The sequence below is a fragment of the Schistocerca nitens genome, chromosome 9 (assembly GCF_023898315.1).
Source record: "Schistocerca nitens isolate TAMUIC-IGC-003100 chromosome 9, iqSchNite1.1, whole genome shotgun sequence".
Taxonomy (NCBI): Eukaryota; Metazoa; Arthropoda; class Insecta; order Orthoptera; family Acrididae; genus Schistocerca; species Schistocerca nitens.
Window position 1 is genome coordinate 503,463,723 of NC_064622.1, and position 17,221 is coordinate 503,480,943.

A 17,221-nucleotide genomic window follows, 5' to 3' on the forward strand; every position below is an offset into this window, starting at 1 on the left:
TGGATGGCGTGTACAGGTAAAGTGTGGTCCCAACGTGGCGTAACCCATAGACAGTGTCCCGCAAGGCATCCACTTTCTCACAGAGCCGCGGCGCGTTGTTGCGTATGGTTGTCTTTGGGGCGACGAAATCCGCTTCCTTGTGGAGACTGACAATTCTCGTGAGTGGCGGGGCGTGCAGGCTCCACCTAAGCACCTTCTTCTGCAGGCGCTGCAACGTCCGCATCCTGGTGACATTGGCGTATTGTGACGAGTCAGTTGCTCGGTCACCATTGACCAGACGTTTTCAATTGGTGAGAGATCTGGAGAATGTGCTGGCCAGGGCAGCAGTCGAACATTTTCTGTATCCAGAAAGGCCCGTACAGCACCTGCAACATGCGGTCGTGCATTATCATGCTGAAATGTAGGGTTTCGCAGGGATCGAATGAAGGGTAGAGCCACGGGTCGTAACACATCGGAAATGTAACGTCCACCGTTCAAAGTGCCGTCAGTGTGAATAAGAGGTGACCGAGACGTGTAATCACTGGCACCCCATACCATCACGCCGGGTGATACGCCAGTATGGCGATGACGAATACACGCTTCCAATTTGCGTTCACCGCGATGTCGCCAAACACGGATGCGACCATCATGACGCTGTAAACAGAACCTGGATTCATCGGAAAAAATGACGTTTCGCCATCCGTGCACGCAGGTTCGTCGTTGAGTACACCATCGCAGGCGCTCCTGTCTGTTATGCAGCGTCAAGGGTAACCTCAGCCACGGTCTCCGAGTTGATAGTCCGTGCTGGTGCAAACGTCGTCGAACTGTTGGTGCAGATGGTTGTTGTCTTGCAAACGTCCCCATCTGTTGACTCAGGGATCGAGACGTGGCTGCACGATCCGTTACAGCCATGCGGATAAGATGCCTGTCATCTCGACTGCTAGTGATACGAGGCCGTTGGGATCCAGCAGGGCGTTCCGTATTTCCCTCCTGAACCAACCGGTTCCTTATTCCGCTAACAGTCACTAGATCTCGACCAACGCGAGCAGCAGTGTCACGATACGATAAATCGCAATCGTGATAGGCTACAATCCGACCTTTATCAAAGTCGGAAACGTGATGGTGCGCATTTCTCCTCCTTACCCGAGGCATCGCAACAACGTTTCACCAGGCAACGCCTGTCAACTTCTGTTTGTGTATGAGAAATCGGTTGGAAAGTTTCCTCATCTCAGTACGTTTGTTGGTGTCGCCACCGGTGCCAACCTTGTGTGAATGCTCTGAAAAGCTAATAATTTGCATATCACAGCATCTTCTTCCTGTCAGTTAAATTTCGCGTCTGTAGCACGTCATCTTGGTGGTGTAACAATTTTAATGGCCAGTAGTGTAGGATAACAACAGCCGACCGTCTATGCAGCTCTGACGTGAGGTCAGCAGCTACAAGCAGAAGTCCGTAACAGTGTGCTGCGGTGAGTGACTGAATTTGTTGGGTCTCTTGTTCTGTATTTTCTTACGGTCGTGTTGAGCCATAGGGATCTTCACAGTAAGTTAAAAGCGTGACTTGTTGGACCGCACGTTACACTGTTACAAGGTTCGCCAATCATGAAGGTCGTACCCAGGTGCTAAAGATCGATTCGCGTGGCAGAGAAGTTGATATGGGTGAGGTGAGCATAGGTACGAACCAAACACTCTGGGACGGCTCAGTGAATGCATCTTTGCCACTGTGAGGACTTGTGATCGGCGCTTGTAAATGCACCGTGTGAACAGAGGGGCACTCATAGAACATCTGTGGAGTGCAAAATCCAAACATGGTGGATATTATGGTTCTATTTTTTGTGTTAGCAGAAGAGCCAACACCGTGTTACTAGGGGAGGCCGAAATGCACACGTTTTAGCTCATGCAGGCTGGCGTGAGGAGGGAAGAACTATACTGACGTGAGGTCTGGAACACGACAAGGACTGAGAATTCAGAAAGCGGACGTAATTAGTTTCATACTTAACTTTAATCCATTAATGATGAACGTCGCTCTTGACGGAACATGATTCACAATATTATCTGTTCAGAATACATTCTTGAAGTAATTATAGTAACTGAATATGGCGCCTCGCTAGGTCGTAGCAAATGATGTAGCTGAAGGCTATGCTAAACTGTCGTCTCTGCAAATGAGAGCGTATGTAGACAGTGAACCATCGCTAGCAAAGTCGGCTGTACATCTGGGGCGAGTGCTAGGGAGTCTCTCGAGCTGCCGTGTGGCGGCGCTCGGTCTGCATTCACTGATAGTGGCGACACGCGGGTCCGACGTATACTAACGGACCGCGGCCGATTTAAAGGCTACCACCTAGCAAGTGTGGTGTCTGGCGGTGACACCACACTATTCATGGATCAACCATATTTGTATACATAATGCTTTCAAAAACATAGTGCCTTGAAACGAATTACTCACACTGTATCATTATTTCCCACGCTATGCATAATGATCCTCAATTGTTCTAGTAGATCCAGTTCCTTGCCTTTATCTTACATGCAAAATTGCGAGATCCTCATCGATTCCCAAGACAGGGCGGCCAGTTTCATGAATATGCACGACTACGGCTTGACTTCTCGAAACTGTTTACCAGAAAAATGGTTCAAATGGCTCTGAGCACTATGGGACTTAACTTCTGAGGTCATCTGTCCCCTAGAACTTACAACTACTTAAACCTAAGTAACCTAAGGACATCACACACATCCATGCCCAAGGCACGATTCAAACCTGCGACCGTAGCGGTCTCACGGTTCCAGACTGCAGCGCCTAGAACCACACGGCCACTTCAGCCGGCTTACCAGAAAAGTGTCCATATGTTCACTGTACCTAACATAAAAGATCGACCCATTTGGCCAATGTAGTTCGCATTGCTGATGCTACAATTATGAAATGATCGTATTTCATTGATAGGTGAGTCCCCACCTGTGGAAATTCGGCCACAGACTTTCAAGTCTTTCCAGTTGACGCCACATTGGACGTCGATGATGATGGAAAGGAGGTGATGACAACACAAAGCTCAGTGCCTGAGTGAAATAAATTTCCGACGCTACCGGTGCTCGAACCCGGGACCACTGCACGGCAGTGAGACGCGCTGACCACGTCGCTAAGGAGACACACGATGTCATATTGCGTTTGGCAGGCATCAACTCTCCACATTTGTCGATTTCGTATTATATATTGTGCCCCCCAAGAACCATGTTCCTTGCCGTTGGTGGTGAGGCTTGCGTGCCTCAGCGATACAGATAGCCGTACCGTAGGTGCAATCACAACGGAGGGGTATCTGTTGAGAGGCCAGACAAACGTGTGGTTCCTGAAGAGGGGCAGCAGCCTTTTCAGTAGTTGCAAGGGCAACAGTCTGGATTATTGACTGATCTGGCCTTGTAACATTAATCAAAACGGCCTCGCTGTGCTGGTACTGCGAACGGCTGAAAGCAAGGGGAAACTATAGCCGTAATTTTTCCCGAGGGCATGTAGCTTTACTGTATGGTTAAATGATGATAGCGTCCTCTGGGTAAAATATTCCGGAGGTAAAATAGTCCCCCATTCGGATCTCCGGGCGGGGACTACTCAGGAGGACGTCGTTATCAGGAGAAAGAAAACTGGCGTTCTACGGATCGGAGCATGGAATGTCAGATCCCTTAATCGGGCAGGTAGGTTAGAAAATTTAAAAAGCGAAATGGATAGGGTGAAGTTAGAAGTAGTGGGAATTAGTGAAGTTCAGTGGCAGGAGGAACAAGACTTCCGGTCAGGTGACTACAGGGTTATAAATACAAAGTCAAATAGGGGTAATGCAGGAGTTGGTTTAATAATGAATAGGAAAATAGAAATGCGGGTAAGCTACTACAAACAGTATAGTGAACGCGTTACTGTGGCCAAGATAGATACGAAGCCCACACCTACCACAGTAGTACAAGTATATATGGCGACTAGCTCCGCAAAAGAGAGTGATGAAATGTATGATGAGATAAAAGAAATTATTGAGGTAGTGAAGGGAGACGAAAATTTAATAGTCATGGGTGATTGGAATTCGATAGTAGGAAAAGGAAGAAAAGGAAACGTAGTAGGTGAATATGGAATGGGGGTAAGGAATGAAAGAGGAAGCCGCCTGGTAGAATTTTGCACAGAGCATTAGTTAATCATAGCTAACACTTGGTTCAAGAATCATAAAAGAAGGTTCTATACATGGAAGAATCCTGGAGATACTGACAGGTTTCAGACAGATTATATAATAGTAAGACAGAGATTTAGGAACCAGGTTTTAAATTGTAACACAATTCCAGGGGCCGATGAGGACTCTGACCACAATCTATTGGTTATGAACTGGAGATTAAAACTGAAGAAACTGCAAAAAGGTGGGAATTTAAGGAGATGGGACCTGGATAAACAGACAGAACCTGAGGTTGTAGAGAGTTTCAGGGAGAACATTAGGGAATGATTGACAAGAACGGGGGAAAGAAATACAGTAGAAGTAGAATGGGTAGCTTTGAGAGATGCAATAGTGAAGGCAGCAGAGGATCAAATACGTAAAAAGACGAGGGCTAATAGAAATCCTTGGGTAACAGAAGAGATATCGAATTTTATTGATGAAAGGAGAAAATACAAATATGCAGTAAATGAAGCAGGCAAAAAGGAATACTAGCGTCTCAAAAATGAGATCGAAGTACAAAATGGCTAAGCAGGGATGGCTAGAGGACAAATGTAATGATGTAGAGGCGTATATCACTAGGGGTAACATAGATACTGCCTACAGAAGAATTAAAGAGACCTTTCGAGAAAAGAGAATCACTTGCAAGAATATCAAGAGCTCAGATGGAAACCCGGTTCTAAGCAAAGAAGGGAAAGCAGAAAGGTGGAATGAGTATATAGAGGGTCTATACAGGGGCGATGTTCTTGAGGACAATGTTATAGAAATGGAAGAGGATGTAGATGAAGATGAAATGGGAGATATGATACTGCGTGAAGAGTTTGACAGAACACTGGAAGACCTAAGCCGAAACAAAGCCCCGGGAGTGGACAACATTTCATTAGAACTACTGATAGCCTTGGGAGAGCAACCCCTGACAAAACCCTACCATCTGGTGAGTAAGATGTATGAGACAGGCGAAATACCCTCAGACTTCAAGAAGAATATAATAATTCCAATTCCAAAGAAAGCAGGTGTTGACAGACGTGAAAATTACCGAACTATCAGTTTAATAATCCACGGCTGCAAAATACTAACGCGAATTCTTTACAGACGAATGGAAAAACTGGTAGAAGCCGACCTCGGGGAAGATCAGTTTGGATTCCGTAGAAATGTTGGAACACGTGAGTCAATACTGACCCTACGCCTTATCTTAGAAAACAGACTAAGGAATTTCTAGCATTTGTAGACTTAGAGAAAGCTTTTGACAATCTTGACTGTAATACTCTCTTTCAAATTCTGAAGGTGGCAGGGGTAAAATACAAGGAGCGAAAGGCTATTTACAATTTGTACAGAAACCAGATGGCAGTTATAAGAGTCGAGGCTCATGAAAGGGAAGCAGTGGTTGGGAAGAGAATGAGACAGGGTTGTAGCCTCTCCCCGAGGTTATTCAATCTGTATATTGAGCAAGCAGTAAAGGAAACAAAAGAAAAATTCGTAGTACGAATTAAAATCCATGCAGAAGAAATTAAAATTTTGAGGTTCGCCGATGACACTGTAATTCTGTCAGAGGCAGCAAAGAACTTAGAAGAGCAGCTGAACGGAATGGACAGTGTCTTGAAAGGAGGATATAAGATTAACATCAACAAAAGCAAAACGAGGATAATGGAATGTAGTCGAATTAAGTGAGGTGATGCTGAGGGAATTAGATTAGGAAATGAGACGCTTAAATTAGTAAATGAGTTTTGCTATTTGGGGAGCAAAATAAGTGATGCTGGCTGAAGTAGGGAGGATATAAAATTTAGACTGGCAATGGCAAGGAAAGCGTTTCTGAAGGAGAGAAATTTGTTAACATCGAGTATAGATTTAAGTGTCAGGAAGTCGTTTCTTGAAGTATTTGTATGGAGTGTAGCCATGTATGGAAGTGAAACATGGACGATAAATAGTTTGGACAAAAAGAGAATAGAAGCTTTCGAAATGTGGTGCTACAGAAGAATGCTGAAGTTTAGATGGGTACATCACACAACTAATGAGGAGGTACTGAATAGAATTGGGGACAAGGGAAATTTGTGGCATAACTTGACTAGAAGAAGGGATAGGTTGGTAGGACATGTTCTGAGGCATCAAGGGATCATCAATTTAGTACTGGAGGACAGCGTGGAGGGTAAAAATCGTAGAGGGACACCAAGAGATGAATACACTAAACATATTCAGAAGGATGTAGGTTGCAGTAGGTACTGGGAGATGAAGAAGCTTGCACAGGATAGAGTAGCATGGAGAGCTGCATCAAACCAGTCTCTAGACTGTGCTTTAGCTTAGACCGAAGCAGATTCTAGTGTTTCTGCGCTGTAAACAGGTAGATGAGCTGACATTTTAACATTGACTTCTACAATCTATACTCGCCTACTATATAAAGGCAAGTCGTTAATTATCGTTGCTACCGAAACTCTCGAACACTACTTGAGCGTTTTACTTCAAACTTTATACGATACTCAGATGATCACTCGGGCGGACATTTTTGAATTCATACACTCCTGGAAATTGAAATAAGAACACCGTGAATTCATTGTCCCAGGACGGGGAAACTTTATTGACACATTCCTGGGGTCAGATACATCACATGATCACACTGACAGAACCACAGGCACATAGACACAGGCAACAGAGCATGCACAATGTCGGCACTAGTGCAGTGTATATCCACCTTTCGCAGCAATGCAGGCTGCTATTCTCCCATGGAGACGATCGTAGAGATGCTGGATGTAGTCCTGTGGAACGGCTTGCCATGCCATTTCCACCTGGCGCCTCAGTTGGACCAGCGTTCGTGCTGGACGTGCAGACCGCGTGAGACGACGCTTCATCCAGTCCCAAACATGCTCAATGGGGGACAGATCCGGAGATCTTGCTGGCCAGGGTAGTTGACTTACACCTTCTAGAGCACGTAGGGTGGCACGGGATACATGCGGACGTGCATTGTCCTGTTGGAACAGCAAGTTCCCTTGCCGGTCTAGGAATGGTAGAACGATGGGTTCGATGACGGTTTGGATGTACCGTGCACTATTCAGTGTCCCCTCGACGATCACCAGTGGTGTACGGCCAGTGTAGGAGATCGCTCCCCACACTATGATGCCGGGTGTTGGCCCTGTGTGCCTCGGTCGTATGCAGTCCTGATTGTGGCGCTCACCTGCACGGCGCCAAACACGCATACGACCATCATTGGCACCAAGGCAGAAGCGACTCTCATCGCTGAAGACGACACGTCTCCATTCGTCCCTCCATTCACGCCTGTCGCGACACCACTGGAGGCGGGCTGCACGATGTTGGGGCGTGAGCGGAAGACGGCCTAACGGTGTGCGGGACCGTAGCCCAGCTTCATGGAGACGGTTGCGAATGGTCCTCGCCGATACCCCAGGAGCAACAGTGTCCCTAATTTGCTGGGAAGTGGCGGTGCGGTCCCCTACGGCACTGCGTAGGATCCTACGGTCTTGGCGTGCATCCGTGCGTCGCTGCGGTCCGGTCCCAGGTCGACGGGCACGTGCACCTTCCGCCGACCACTGGCGACAACATCGATGTACTGTGGAGACCTCACGCCCCACGTGTTGAGCAATTCGGCGGTACGTCCACCCGGCCTCCCGCATGCCCACTATACGCCCTCGCTCAAAGTCCGTCAACTGCACATACGGTTCACGTCCACGCTGTCGCGGCATGCTACCAGTGTTAAAGACTGCGATGGAGCTCCGTATGCCACGGCAAACTGGCTGACACTGACGGCGGCGGTGCACAAATGCTGCGCAGCTAGCGCCATTCGACGGCCAACACCGCGGTTCCTGGTGTGTCCGCTGTGCCGTGCGTGTGATCATTGCTTGTACAGCCCTCTCGCAGTGTCCGGAGCAAGTATGGTGGGTCTGACACACCGGTGTCAATGTGTTCTTTTTTCCATTTCCAGGAGTGTATAATGTGTAAACATATATTTAATATACAGTGTGAAAAGTATTTAAACCGACAAACTCTGGGAGGTTGTAGGGACATCAAAACAAAATATTTTTTCCTAATGTCATTTTTTTCCTATGACGATTATTTAAACCGGTGGAGGGAGATTTCTCTGGTGGCAATTTAATTAAACCCACAAACACTTTTACATTTTTTATGACCAAGAGACAACACGTTAACACAAACCAATTTCACGTACAGTAGATTTTCAAAAATGCCTCCATTGACACGTAAACAAAGGCTACACCGTCGTATCATGTTGTCTGACACGGGTAAAAACCCCAGGAGTAACCTGAATTGTTCCTGCTGCTGCTACTATCCGGGCAACCAGATCCTCTTCTGATGCAACAGGGGCTGCGTAAACAAGGTTGCGCATCTCTCCCCACACAACAGAGTCCAGAGGGGACATATCTGGGGATCGAGCAGGCCGTGGTACAGGACCACCTCTGCCAATCCACGTTTCTGGGAACCGTCGTTTCAGGAATCGACGCACACGACGACTGAAATGTGCCGGCGCCGCCTCATGTTGGAACCACATGCGTTGTCTTGTAGGGAGCGGGACGTCTTCCAGCAATTCTGGCAATGCTCTGGAGAGAAAATTGTAATAGCGCTTGCCATTTAATGGCCTAGGTAGTAGATACGGCCCAATTAAACAGTCCCCAAGAACACCGACCCACACATTAACGAAGAACCGCACTTGATGAGCGCTAGTAACTGTGGCATGTGGGTTATCCTCAATCCACAGATGCGATTTGTGCATGTTGAAGACTCCATCACGCCTGAACTTCGCTTCACCGGTAAACAACACAGAGGACGGAAATGTAGGATGCATTTCACACTGTTCCAGGTACCACTGCGAAAACTGTGCTCTGGGTGGATAATCAACTGGTTCCAGGTTGTGGACACGCTGCAAGTGAAATACACGTAACAATTGCTCTCGAGGCTGATTGAAGGATCCCGCTCCACATGAAGCAAGACAGCTTCCTCAAATCGCAGCGTTCTTACCGTGAGACGGCGTCCCTGTCCAGGTAATCTGCTAAATGACCCGGTCTCACGCAGAAGTTGGTACACTGCAGCAAAGGTCGTATGATGCGGGATACGACGATTAGGATATTGTTGTTGATAAACCCGCTGTGCAGCTCGTCCGTTGTGGTGCGCTACGTAGTACGCACCAACAATATCAGTGTACTCACTCCAGGTGTATCGCTCCATTAGTAAACAGAGACGAAGCTCTACTACACTGGTGGACAGCAGTTGCCTGCAACTGAAGAGCGTAATACGCCCTCTAACAACTGAAGAGCGTAATACGGCTTCCATCGGTTTAAATAATCCTGATAGGAAAAAATAACATTAGGGAAAATATTTGTTTTGATATCCTCTACAACCTCCCAGAGTTTGTCGGTTGAAATACTTTTCACCCCGCACACTGGCCTCCGAAATTAAAGCAACAAAAGTAAATTTTGCAAGGTTGCGTTTATTTTGCCACGAAACAGTATAAACAGGTGATAGTAAAGTAGAAACAATGTAAAGAATGCAGAACACAAACAATTGCAACATGCGTAACGTTAGACAAAAATGTTCCTCGTTTCTTCCAACTTAACGGATTTACACACACAATTCGACAACCGGTCATTGTGCTCGGTATGGGGCGTGTCCACGTCTGGCAGCAATACAAGCATGACAACAACTGGGGATGTTGTAAATTATGTCACCACTTTCATGTTGTGGCAATAACGCCCATTCTTCCTGCAGAGCCGCTCGCAAGTCTAGGAGAATGGTTGGTTGATGCTGCCGTGTTGCAGCCTGTCTCCCTAGTGCATCACAGGCATTCTCTACGGGATTCAGATCGGGAGAGGGAACAGGCCACGCCCTGCATCCAGTATTTTCCGTTTCCAAGAAAACATCAACCACACGAACTCTATGAAGTCGAGCATTATCGTGCATCAATACGAAGTCTAGGCCCACAGCACCTCGGAAAAAAAGAATATGATGTCCTAAGAGCTCGTCACGATGCCTTACAGCAGATAAACATTGCCAGTTCACCTGCACAATTTCACGAAGAGGTGTTCGAGTGGTCAACGTAATGCCTGCCCACACCATTAGGGATCCTCCTCGATATCGGACTCTTCCCACAATGTCTGGATCCCAAAACCATGTTCCACCCCTCTAGATGCGAATCCGTCGGGAATCACTCTCCAGACCAAATTGTGTCTCATCTGTGAAAAGAACATTTGCCCTTTGTTCGCCCATTCAGGTGGCATGTTGACGATTCTACTCTAGACATTCCCTTCTATGAAAACGAGTCAGAGGTAAGCAGGCAACAGGTCTCCGACAGTAAAAGTCACCTTGCCGAAGCCTTCTGCACACACCGAGCGAGGTGGCGCAGTGGTTAGCACACTGGACTCGCATTCGGGAGGACGACGGTTCAATCCCGCGTCCGACCACCCTGATTTAGGTTTTCCGCGATTTCCCTAAATCGCTTCGGGCAAATGCCACGATGGTTCATTTGAAAGGGCACGACCGACTTCGTTCCTCATCCTTCCCTAATCCGATGAGACTGATGACCTCGCAGTTTGGTCTCCTCCCCCCAAATCAACCAACCTTCTGCACACCGTGTGCCTCGATACAAAGCGTCCAGTGGAAGCTGCGAGGTCAGACGCCAGTTGCCGTGCAGTACTAATGCAGTAGTGTCGTACCCTTACAGCCAAATAACGGTTACATCTTTCTGATGTCACGTGGTCGGCACTGCCCTGGTCTTCGGGATACAGTTTCGGTCTCTATAAACTGTCACCGCATACGAGAAGCAACAGAAAGATCCACATGTTGCTATCAGGCCACAACAGTTTGCTTTCATTCTTCCCATGGCCCTCTAGCGCAGGGAGTCTGGCAGGCGTCTTCTCTGCACCATGCTGCACCACGTGTCACTGTGTACACAATGATTCTGCATGTGGGACCACCCAGCAAACACTGCTCCGTTTGACAGGGGACTGACATCATCGTCTGCGTGGTTGTGCGTTGATCGAAGTGCCATCTTCCGTCAAGAACACGATCATATGGACATCTGTTGACAGTTTGTATGACTACATCGTGAGTTACACTCAGGACGGGGAAATACCGGTTTGTTGCTTTAATTTTGGACACCAGTGTATAAATGGGAAATATCGTTAGCAATCATATCGAAATGTTCTTGAATAATTTACTTCAGATTTTTTACACGATACCCTTATAAAAATTCGGACATATTGGCTATATATTCTTTAACGACAATGTACAGATTTGTGTGATAAACGCAACTACAAGAAAGAAAATGCTGTACTGCGGAATTGTGCGGTTTCGGTATCTATCTCGATAGGAGGGTATGTAAAGCATTAGACAAATTGTTTCTCCTATATACGCACATCAAAAAAAGTTTTGCATCACCTCGGTTCCGAGAGTGCCGGAACCTGTACATAAAATTGGAATAGAGATCAACATAAATACCATTTCCGCCCTTTTTATTGCTCATGAAAACCACACATTGCATGTTGTACCACTATAGAGCGAGACCTTCAAAGGTGGTGGTCAAGACTGATGTACACACCAGTACCTCTAATACCCAGCAGCACGTCCTCTTGCATTGATTCACGCCTATATCAGTCGTGGCATACTATCCACAAGTTCACCAAGCCACTATTGATCCAGACTGTCCCACTCCTCAACGGCGAAGATCCCTCATAGTGATTGGTGGGTCACGTCGTCCATACACAGCCCTTTTCAGTCTATCCCAGGCATGTTCGATAGGGTTCGTGTCTGGAGAACATGCTGGCCACTCTACTCGAACGATGTCGTTATCCTGAAGGAAGTCATTCACAAGATGTGCACGATGGGGGCGCGAATTGTCGTCGATCAAGACGAATGCCTCGCCAATATGCTCCCGATATGGTTACAGTATCGGACGGAGTATGACATTAGCGTATCGTACAGCCGTTACGGCGCCTTCCGTGACCAACAGCGGCGAATGTCGGCCCCACATAATGCCACCCCAAAACATCAGGGAACCTCCACCTTACTGCACTCGCTGGACATTGTCTCTAAGGTGTTCAGCCCGAGCCGGCCGGAGTGGCCGTGCGGTTCTAGGCGCTACAGTCTGGAGCCGAGCGACCGCTACCGTCGCAGGTTCGAATCCTGCCTCGGGCATGGATGTGGGTGATGTCCTTAGGTTAGTTAGGTTTAATTAGTTCTAAGTTCTAGGCGACTGATGACCTCAGAAGTTAAGTCGCATAGTGCTCAGAGACATTTGAACCATTTTTTGTTCAGCCCGACCGGGTTGCCTCCAAACACGTCTCCGACGATTGTCTGGTTTAAGGCATATGCGACACTCATCGGTGAAGAGAACGTGATGCCAGTCCCGAGCGGTCCATTCGGCATGTTGTTGGGCCCGTCTGTACCGCACTGCATGGTGTCGTGGTTGCAAAGATGGACCTTTCCATGAACGTCCGAAGTAAAGTTGCGCATCATGCAGCCTATTGCACAAAGTTTGAGTCGTAACACGACATCCTGTGGCTGCACGAAAAGCATTATTCAACATGGTGGCGTTGCTGTCAGGATTCCTCCGAGGCATAATCCGTAGGTAGCGGTCATCCACTGCAGTAGTAGCCCTTGGACGGTCTGAGCGAGGCATGTCATCGACAGTTCCAATCTCTCTGTATCTCCTCCGTGTCCGAACAACAACGTTTTGGTTCACTCCGAGACGCCTGGACACTTCCCTTGTTGATAGTCATTCCTGGCACAAAGTAACAACGCAGACGCGATCGAAGCGCGGTATTTACCGTCTAGGCATGGTTGAACTACAGACAACACGAGGCGTGTACCTCCTTCCTGGCGGAATGACGAACTGATCGGCTGTCTGACCCCACCGGTCTAATAGGTGCTGCTCATGCATGGTTGTTTACGTCTTTGTGCGGGTTTAGTGACATCTCTGAACAGTCAAAGGGACTGTGTCTGTGATACAATAGTCAACGTCTGTCTTCAGGAGTTCTGGGAGCCAAACCTTTTTTTGATGTGTGTAATTATATTCTGTTTTCAAGAAGAAATTGCACACAGAACAATATGTTGTTTCGACTTCTTCCTTCATAGCAGCAGTATAGGAAATTTTTGTATAAGGCTTATCGGCTAATGATTAGATTGCTGCGAGTACTGCGGAATCTGAATCGTTCGAAACTTTGTAATCCGACCCGTTTACAAATTAAAACAATGCGAAATACTGTCCTTGTAGCTACTAGGCTCACAGATCAAGCAGTTGGAGAGGTGTCTCTCATACTCTGCATACCAATGATTATAACCGAATTTCCCATTCACTTTAATCAACTTCAGTTCCCAATCAAGGTTTCGTTTGCAAAAGGAATAAACAACACTCAGGGTAGAGGGTGGGGTAAGAAGACAGAGGGGAGGGAGGAAGGAAGCTGACGGAGGAAGAGGAGGAGATGAGCTGAGAGAAAGAGGGAGATGTTTAGGACGTATCTGCAGTTTCCGCCCATATTTAGCAATTGTGAAGCATCGCTGGGTTCGATAGTTATGTATAAAATCAAATCATGCAGCTGACTTCTTTGATTTTAAAGATACTGCTTAAACATTGCCCTCAATGCAGATGCTTAAGATCTACAAACGGAGCGTGATCAACGCGTTTCATAGTCATCCGTCTCAAATAGCTATTAAAAACTCTCACTCTGAAACAGAAAAATGGAAAAATGTTAATGCATGAAAGAGAGTTGAGACGGTGTTAGCTGTATGCCATGCCTACTTCATCTGAAAGACCAGTCCTGTTTTTCAGTTGAGAAACAGGAAGACCTGTTGGCGATGTTGCCATTTCTTGTTCAACAGCACGGGGAGTTTTACAGTAAACTTCGCAATATCGGAAACTCGTAGAATGGATTTGTGTAAGAAACAGAAGTCAACACTCAGGGTTTTTTTTATCACAAAGGTAATTTATCATTCATGAGACATGGTTTTGTTGACTACAGTTCTACTAATTAAAATATTACTGCTGTATTTCGGTTCTTTTATTGACACAGATAAAAAGTAGTGACGCTGTATTAATGACACTTGGAACAAAAACTGGCACTTATAACTTTCTAAATAAATTATTTATTTTCTAATCTGTCTCATTATTTTTGTAGTGGTGAAGTAAGCAGCATAATTCTGTGGTGTCGGAATACCGTCTCAATTTTTTGGATGCAAATAAGTTATGTACAAAAAGAGATTCGTTGGTTTTTAACTCTCCTGACTGATACAAGATTCGGCTCTTTGCAGTTTACACTCCAATCATCCGTTGATTGATGGATGATTATAGCCTCCTCCGCTAACGACAGAATGATACTTGCCAGTGAACTTTGGATCTCTCGAAAGCTTTTCGGATACATCCGGTGGTGATCCTGCCAGTCGATAGAAGGATCCGTTCTGTGGCCACCCAAGATACTGACTCGCGCACAGACAATCTCGCACGCTGTTTCAGTTATCATCTCGGAGGAGCTGAGTGTCTTGTCTACTGCATTTACCATTAGCCAACCCTTTCGATATGATTTGCACTTGGATTTCCCCCAAAAATCTCACTGATGTCAATTTTGGGTTTTAACCAGCCTTCCATGTCTGTTAGTATGTGAGCTCCACTGCTTTTTGTGAGCGCTTCAGACTCCGGCAGTTTCTTGTGAATGCATCGACAGTTCGCTACTATGACTTTCGTGCGCGCTACAGCTATCGTTATCCGAAATGGAAGGGGAAAAAAAAACAGGAGAAATGTGAGTAGGACTCGCCTGCGAGTACCACTCGTGTTCTGGGTTTCCGTACGAGCTTAAGTATTTGTATAGTCAATAATAATAATTTCCCGTAGCTCAATGGCCTGGTGCCAGTCCTTCTATCGGACACTACTTCGGCAACTTACGTGCCCCTATCCCACCCCAGTTATCCAACCGCGGAAAGAGGACATCCAGTTGGAATCCGAACCATGTGTTGTGTCAGGCGACTTCTGACGTCTTTGAAACGCTACGGCTAGGTTTAAACGAAGGCTAAAAAATCCGTGGTCCGACAGAGATTCAATCCTGCGACCTCTCAGCTTCCAGGCACGCCCTTACCGATAGATCACCAGGTCCGATATGCATAAAGATACCGGTAGTTCATCTGTAGATTTTGATGAGTGACTTTACGCGTATCAAAATATGTGACTTAAATTGCCTTATCTTTTGACTGCATTGACTTAAAAGTTTAAATTTACACCGCAATGGGACAGTAGACGTTAGTATGTGACATAAATTTCAACGGAATAGCGTTCCTGAGAAAAATGAGACTTAGCAATCGAAAAAAAAAGAAGGCACCAGCTTCTGATGTTTAGTGCACAGCTGACGCATTTAGGGGGACCCCAAAGTCCTCAGTTCTGTGGCCCAAGTCCCGATAGTCGCAGTCCAACTTGCACACTGTCTTCGAATTCTCTGATTCAGTCCCTCCAGTCGACTCAGTTCTCGTGATAATTCTGCAAATTGTGAGCCTCATCACGACCCCATAATTGAGTCTTGTCTTTTAAACCTTCTCTACTAGTCGCTGGAAGGATCGAAATATGGCTGCAGAGTCCATACGGCAAGTACCGTTTGCCCGAAAGTGTGCCACAATTCGCAGATGATTACACCCTGTTTTCTTAACGGCATCTACAGCATGCCCCCAGGCGCACACACTAAGCGCACACTATCCCATGCCTCTTCCATTTACTTCACTTTGCTTAAGAACTTTAAGTAGCTGCGTAAATCACCGCGCATGAGGACCAAATTCAAACGAACCTCTTGTACTGAGCCTTTACATATTTCGAGAAAATAAAGGCACGTAAAAATACTCCATGTTAGACAAGAACACTAAAATTCCGTTTTTATTAGAGTATGCATGACGGATGACATCACATGATATAGGAGTACAGAGCTGCATTTTAACTGGAGAATTCCAGACAAAGCACTTAAACGCGGTAGACATAAAATTCAGTTTTCTGATTTTTGTGTGTTATACGTAGCAAATCATTAAAAAATGTTCGTTTCTATGTACTGATGTGTAATCTAGGAATGAATTCCAAAACGCAGCTGAACCAATCTTAGATGAGTACTGTCAGCTACCTTATTCGAAAATTGTTTTGGTAGTGCATACACTTACCACTGGAGGCAAGCCAAAGTGTAGCGAGACACTCACTGCACAATCATTGTGTTTACAGTCTTTTATTATAAATACACAAATACATCACAAGGTCTTGCAAAGTAGGCATATTCGTATCGCTTATAAAAAAATTAAGAAAAACCAAGAAAATGGCTCTATTTAACATGCATTCACTGACACTAAGAGGAATGATTTTTATGACATACACTTCGGTACATTTGTTATGCGAAATAAAATTGCATGCCATATTTTGGCTAAGTACTAAATTAACATTAAGACTTACGTCGTTTGAGACCTTGTGATTTCGGTGCTTGGGTACTGCCAATGACGTTCTGTGTTTCATTCCCATTCAGTGAATGTATTCACAAGTCCCGCGCAGACGTTGCCGCGTAACCGCTCCATTGAAGAAACGAGTGACGTCGGAATTTATCGCGGCGCGCTAGTCAGTTGTTAGCGCACGTTGCCGACTAGCGCTGCGGTACGGCAGTCCCTGAAAGCTGCCGTCAGTTAACAGTCGACTACAGATGGAGAAAAAGTGAAAATGGAATCTGTGCGGAGTCTGGGTGCTCCTTCGAGCACACCAAATTGTAGTGTGGACAGATTAGTGCGTGTGGGATATTACGAACTAGAACGAACAATTGGGAAAGGAAACTTTGCCGTTGTGAAACTGGCGACACATGTTGTGACGAAAACGAAGGTGAGTCAAGCACATTTCTGCAGTAACCACTGTTTAACATATTATAAATCTTATTTGAGCCACGCAATCGACAACGAAGTGTCATATAGTATATATTGCATGTAAATAGGCATTAATTTACAGAGTTCAATGTTGAAATTACCCTTGTGCGTATACAGTATTTCTTGCTGTGTAGCAGGACGTTGTGCTGGCCAAGTTATCACAACGGGCCTGTCATTGATAAAGACTTATCACAATGTTTAGAATT

At 46.1% G+C, this 17,221-nt stretch overlaps 1 protein-coding gene across 1 annotated transcript in view; it reads left to right on the forward strand.

Moving 5' to 3' along the window:
• The first annotated feature begins 16,808 nt into the window (after positions 1-16,808).
• Positions 16,809-17,221, forward strand: part of LOC126204437 (serine/threonine-protein kinase SIK3) — a 538,421-nt gene continuing 538,008 nt past the window's right edge. The window contains exon 1 of the mRNA XM_049938826.1: positions 16,809-16,974. Within this exon, the coding sequence (XP_049794783.1) occupies positions 16,819-16,974 (156 nt within the window). The 5' untranslated portion in view covers positions 16,809-16,818. The remainder of the gene's footprint in view (positions 16,975-17,221) is intronic.